The following is a 6,340-nucleotide window of genomic DNA, read 5'->3' on the forward strand; positions in this document are numbered from 1 at the left end:
GATGTCACATAGTTTGATTATAAAGCTGTTGAAACCCCCCAAAACAACCACTTGATATTTATAAGGCATGTATGAATTTACTAAGTTCCAAAGTTCCTTTAAATGTCGTACTTGAAGGGCAAGGAAAATGGAAACCATATTCTCTTTCTATCATAGGAGAGAATAAATCAAAATCATGTTAGATTCTGTTTTTCTTGAAGTGGGTTTCACCAAGAATGGACATGTGACCTCTTTTTTTTTTTATCAGATGAACTATGTTATTCTCAACATTCACAAAACACTGAGGACTATATACATACATAGATAGCTACTTTTAATTTAAAACCAAAAAAAAAAAAAAAAGCCAAAAAAACAAACATTGAAAGGAGAATTTTGTAGATCATAAGAATGTGTCCATTTAATCTTCACTCAGTTGCAAATCTGGTAGAGAATGCTCCTGCATATAATAAGATGCATGAGAGAAATTTATCAACTGGATTTGCAGCTTTGCATGTGAAATTTCTTTGCCGAATTTTTATTATTTGTTCCATAAAAGCAAAAGATTACAACTTTATGATAATATTATCAGTGGGATATTCACCTGATAGGAAGAACACAACATTGCTCAGTTCTTGTTTGGAATCAGTGGTGAGAACTAGCAGAAGCAGAAGATGAAGCAACTCCATGGTTCTCTTCCTCACCTTGAATTCTAGGTGGAATGCAGAACCCTGCTAATCCATCAGGCAGAAACCTGCTGCCAAAGATTGAAGGTTGATGAACTGGTTGGGACCTTTGGTGCTCTGAGGAAGCCATTGGAATTTCATTCCAAGAACGAACTGAAGGTGAAAAACTGGACTGAAGGGTCCCATTTTGAGAATATGCTGAAGCTGAACCTTGGCCTAGAAATTGCTGCTGTGAGTTGATCATGAACCCCATTCTGTTTATATGATCCGCAGTTGCTTCATTGTTCCAAGTCACAGTTCTCTGATGATAGTTCTCAAACCCGGTTGGAGTTGAGCCAGCAAAAAGAGTTTGGTGTTGATTTGAAGGTGTTTGATTTGCACCTGCTTCTTCTTGTGATTGCCAATGAATCAAACCAGGGTGGTCTTGGAAGGAATGAAGAGACAGACCAAGATCTTCTGTGGAGATGTTGGTTCTTGAGATAATATCAGGAGGGTAGCTTTGAAAATTGATGGAGGAAGAAGTAGAAGAGGTAGTGGGAAAGAAAGCTATAGGGTCAGTGTCAACGTGTGGTGAAATGAAAGGTGAATGGTTTTGGAAATGAAAATTGTAACCAGAAGACTCTGATTGTTGTTCTCCAATGACCATGCTACTTGAGCCTGCGTTTTGATCTTCCCCATGAGCTTCATTAGTTTCAGCAATTGGATTCCATGGAGGAAGCTCAGCAAGCTTGTCAATGGAAGGCTTTGCTTTCTTGATGAGCCAGTCCACAGCTTTGCTGGGTCGGTCATAGCCAAGACGATCTTGAACATCATAGAATTCAATGGCTGTGTGTGCTGAGAGCCTAACCCTGCGATCACGAGGACCTTTGGAAGTGCAAACCTTGCTGTGCCTATCTTTTCTACCTGTGGATCGAACAATGTGGCCTCCTTCTACTTGAACAATCTCTCCTTCATTGGTCCTCATGTTTATATGTTCTATGGTTTGGTCGGAAATTATGCCCTCTTGATGAGGATATTGATAATGAGTGTATGTGCTCAAATTTTGTTTTTGTGATTCATGTGCTCTTTGTATAGGACTTAATGGTTGCAGTAGATTCCCAATGAAATCCAGATATTTTTTTCCTTATATGTGACTCACTGTTTTTTTTTTCTTATAGGGATTTGTTTTCTTTAGGTAGACACACTTTGCTATTGTTCTTGTTGCTCTTAACTATTAGTTCTTGTGGCCCTTAATCTGCAGCTGTCCACAGCATGCAATTGTGACAATTCTGCAACTGCTACTGGTCCCAAAAAGCCAACACCTGCTATTGCAATCTTTCAGATTCCTTTTACCCAATAACACCAGCACTCACAAAGCCATATGAATACAAACAAACTAAAGTTTATTACTCAATGCTTCTTTATGTGACCTATAATCTTATCTATGTGGATTTCATCTACAAAGAGTAAAAGGACAGAGTAAATTGGTAGATTGGTCGTATCTTCTATGTGGGCACTCAAAATTTGAAGAAGAATATGCAGAATTTTCAACTTAAACCGATTGTACTAGGAGGGTAAAAACACAAACTAGTAAAATACATTGAACTCTGATTTAACTATGAGCTGAGATATCACATGTTTCAAAAGGTTTTCAAGAAAGAATTGATGGATACACATTGAGGGTAAAAAAAAGTACCTTGGCTTAATAGAGCTGGTGGATGCTTCTGCAAAGCGTGGCAGAGTTTGGTCAGAGAAAAGATTAAAGATCTTTTGGTCGTTTTTAGCCCCACAATCTCAAATGTGAGACCTTATCACAACCTCTCTTGCAGTCATTTCTTTATAGTTTAGCTCTCCCTTAAGCTTTCTCTTCTAATATATATATATATATATATATATATATATACTCTTGAACCACTTTAATATCTCTAATAACCCCAAGTTGCTAGTGATGAGTTATGATTATCAAGTTCATCAATGATACAGAGGTAACTATCAAGGGCCTATTTCCACCCACGCCTTTTGAAAGGTTTGACAAATGACAATGATATTTAAAAAAAATTTGGTTTCTTTTCTCTCTTTTAAGAAATGAGTGATTCCCCTAAAAAGAACAGCATATACCCTCTCCCCTATTTTGCACTCTCATTATGCTTTTACTCAATTTTCTACCAACTAAATTCATGCTTCCTAGAACACTCAAAAGAGAGGAAATTTTGCTCAAGTAGAATAGGGAATTTCAAATCTAATTTCAGAATAGGTTGCATGCATTTAACGAGCCTGTTGATTCTGAAACATAGCAAATTTTGGAAACCTTTTTCATGTTTTAAGTGGCAAATTTAACAAGCCATAATAATTTGTTGTGTTCTCTACTTTTTATTTTTTAGTATTAGAGACGTTACCCAACATACAAAAAGTGTATTGAGTAGCGCAAGTGGATAAAATTTTACACCATTATCAATTGCATATCCTTCTAAGGGAGGAAGAAAATTAAAGAAGATAAATATTAGGGTATGCCATGCCTCAAGTTGATATCATATGATTTTTTATTTTTTTTCATTGCTTTTCACAATAAAAATTATTAGTAACCTTGATTTGGCACATTTGAATGAGACTTTTAAAGCATATACTTCAACATACTGGCATGCGCTTTACATTGTATCTGCTTTAGACCAACATATATGGGAGAAGTAACAAGAAACAAAACGTCCACCACTTAGTTTTCTAAATTTTCCTTTTACACCTACCGATTCTACAGTAATAGAGGAGAGATAAATTGATATGCTTCTTTCTTTTTTTTTTTTTTACCCTTTTCCCCATAAATGTAAGTATAAACTGAAAAAGGTTTTATAAGAGTTATGTTGTAAAAAAAGTAGTTGTGTAATATTATAGAGATTCGTTTTGCGTGCCGTAGGTTTTTTTTTTCTTCAAAAAGTGTGAACCCCACAAAATATTGTGTGTGTTGAAAATTTTACAATGTCATGTTGCATGACAAACGAAAAACCCAACTGAAAATGTACAAATTTAAACATAAGAGTAAGATTTCAGTGGAGAAAAAAAAAGGGACGTGCAGAGGTTATGATGAGATGACTGAAATGTGGTGGATATGCTACAAATCCTTTTCAGGAATCAAATAATCTGTGTGGAAGTTCTGCCTCCTAGGTACATAATTGGATGGTCACAACTCACAAGCCGCCCAAGTCTTTCTGCTATGACACGTACAAGTTGATTCCTAGGTGTCTAAAGTTGAGAAAAGGAAGAAAAAACTACTTTGTTATGGAGTTTTTCTTCATCTCTAGGCACTTGATTAGTGCAACATTAGCTTTTGGTGAATGAAGAAAATGAGGTGGTATGAGAGGATATCAGTTGTCCGATGTATAAATCAATAATTACTTCTTTTTCAATTTTGGAAAACAATTTCTTTACAAAAATATAAGGATAAAATTACGAACAATTAACCTTTATCTCTACCTCCAAATTGTGTATCGAGGTTTACCCAAATTCATACGAATTCTCTTTCTTTTCTTTTCTTTTCTTTCTTATCCATTTTGCTATATTTTTTCTATTCTGTTCTGCCCTTTGTTTCGTTCATTTTTTGTCAATCATAATAATTAGTTAATTACATCAGAAAAAGGTAAATGCCCTTTCCTTTAAAGCTAAGTCACTTCCCCAAAAGTTTACATCATGCCTATATGACTGGAATCTTGAGCATGATGAAAACTAGATAAAAAGTTGGATAAGGCATATGGTAGAGAACATGCGAAAGCATCCCAAAGAGTTTTTTTTTTTTTTTTTTTTTTTTTTTTGATAAACCATAGATATCATCAGCGGAAGGCAATTTTGTTCGAGTCAGAAACATCCACGTCATGGTGGAGATCGCTCTCTCAAAGGAAATTTTTTTTGCATCCACATGGACTTAAACTCAAACTATACTTAAACGGAATTAAGCATGTACCACTTGAATTAACTCTTTTTATTTTTTTTAATTTGTTTACGAGCAATTGGAGTGTCAAGTATGAACTCTTTAAGTTTTTCTTTTAATTAATCCTTTTCTCTTTATTTTTTTGCTAATCTAATGAACAAATTAACAATGCTATGAATTTAAAATAATTAAGTGAATGATATGCAAAAACATTTTGTATTTGAAATATATGTACATTTGGGGTCAGCTATATATGTATTATATGATGTTTGATTCTATAAAATGCCAAGTTTTCATTAAATCTATAAATTTAGAATCAAGCATCTTATAATACTTTTTTTACACTTTTTATTGATTTTCCCAACTCCTTTAGATGGATAATAGAGAAATGTATTCTACAGATTTGCCCTCACTTAAAATTCACTTCATCTTTTGTATTAAAAAAAAAAATTCACTTCATCCTCTCTATTCTGAAAAGTTATATCCCCCTCTCGGCCTCTCCTATAATAAATTAATGTGTTATACTTTAATCCATATGTATATAAACAGTCTCTTCAAAACATTTTTTTTCTCTTAATGAATCTTAGTGTCATATGTGGATAGTTTTGAATCTCTATTATCTGACTTTGAAACTATTGAAGGTTAAAATGAAAATTTTTGGGTCAAGTTCAAAAACTGATAATAAGGGTTTTAAAAAATTTATTTCACTCGATAGTAAAGTATTTAAAATTAATTGCTAGTGATTCTAAGAGTTGTACATGAAGGAAAAATACTCATGGGGAGATTTGTTTATTGTTGTTTATCACTGTCAAGAGGTTCATTTACATTAGAATAAATTAAAGTATAGCACATTTTATCTCTCAAGTGAAGGGAGTGTAATTTTTCAAAATAAATGAAATGGCAATGTATTCCAAGCAATTCTCATGAGGAGGAAGAGGAATACATTTTACACAAAAGATAATGACACTTTAACATCAGTATTTTTTTTGTTATAATATTCACATTAATTTTACATCTAATAAATTATTATATTTCTTTCACTCTAACGCTTCTAACCTATAGTCCTATTCCTATACCTCGAATGCTCATTAATATTGACAGAAGGCCATTTTGACATTCGGACTATAGCGCGGCTATAGGTTTTGATTCTAAAGCTGCAATTAATTAATGCTAACTATGAGTTTTGTTAAAATGAACTATGAGTCTATGATATATTATGAAGGAAAAAATGTGTATCATTTTAAAGGATGTAAATTTGTGTTATTTTAAGTTAGAGAAAGAGATAGATAAAGGAAGAGAGAGTGGAAAAAAAAATATAAAAGTGTGGGTCTCATCTCTTTGTGAGAGTAAAATGATATAAGTTGTGTCATCTAAAAAGACAAACATTTTTTCCTACTATGAAATATTGAAATCTATATATAGCGATACGCCCATAACTTAATTTTTATTATGAGTTTGCTTTCGTCATTTAAGATGATCATAAAATTTTTTCTACACACACAACATTTTGTGGAACCCACATGTTTTGAAGAAAAAAAAAAAGCTACGACACTCAAAACAAATCTCTATAATATAACACAATCATTTTTCCTACAACATAACTCTTATAAAACCCTTTTATTATATATACAAATATATGAATTTGACTTATCTTTTAAATTAAGCAAAACAAATAGACAAGATCACATCATGAATTCGAATTCATGATAACAGAACTCTATTTACTCTCGCATTATACATGGATTTTTTTTTTGTTCAAATTCAGTTTTTATTTACTTAGTAA

At 32.9% G+C, this 6,340-nt stretch overlaps 1 protein-coding gene across 1 annotated transcript; it reads right to left on the reverse strand.

The window, feature by feature from the left end:
* Positions 1 to 621: 621 nt before the first annotated feature.
* Positions 622 to 1,681, reverse strand: LOC133310416 (transcription factor TCP4-like). Its single transcript, XM_061511348.1, has one exon. It carries the CDS (start codon positions 1,624 to 1,626, stop codon positions 622 to 624), a length of 1,005 nt encoding a protein of 334 aa, XP_061367332.1. The 5' UTR covers positions 1,627 to 1,681.
* Between the last annotated feature and the right edge of the window lie 4,659 nt (positions 1,682 to 6,340).

Source organism: Gastrolobium bilobum, unplaced genomic scaffold (assembly GCF_033153095.1).
Source record: "Gastrolobium bilobum isolate Gb01-03AN ecotype WA unplaced genomic scaffold, APGP_CSIRO_Gbil_v1 utg20292, whole genome shotgun sequence".
Taxonomy (NCBI): Eukaryota; Viridiplantae; Streptophyta; class Magnoliopsida; order Fabales; family Fabaceae; genus Gastrolobium; species Gastrolobium bilobum.

Bases quoted from the DNA above. Each gene is read 5' to 3' on its own strand.
- LOC133310416 (XM_061511348.1), bottom strand. From the start codon at position 1,626: ATGAGGACCAATGAAGGAGAGATTGTTCAAGTAGAAGGAGGCCACATT.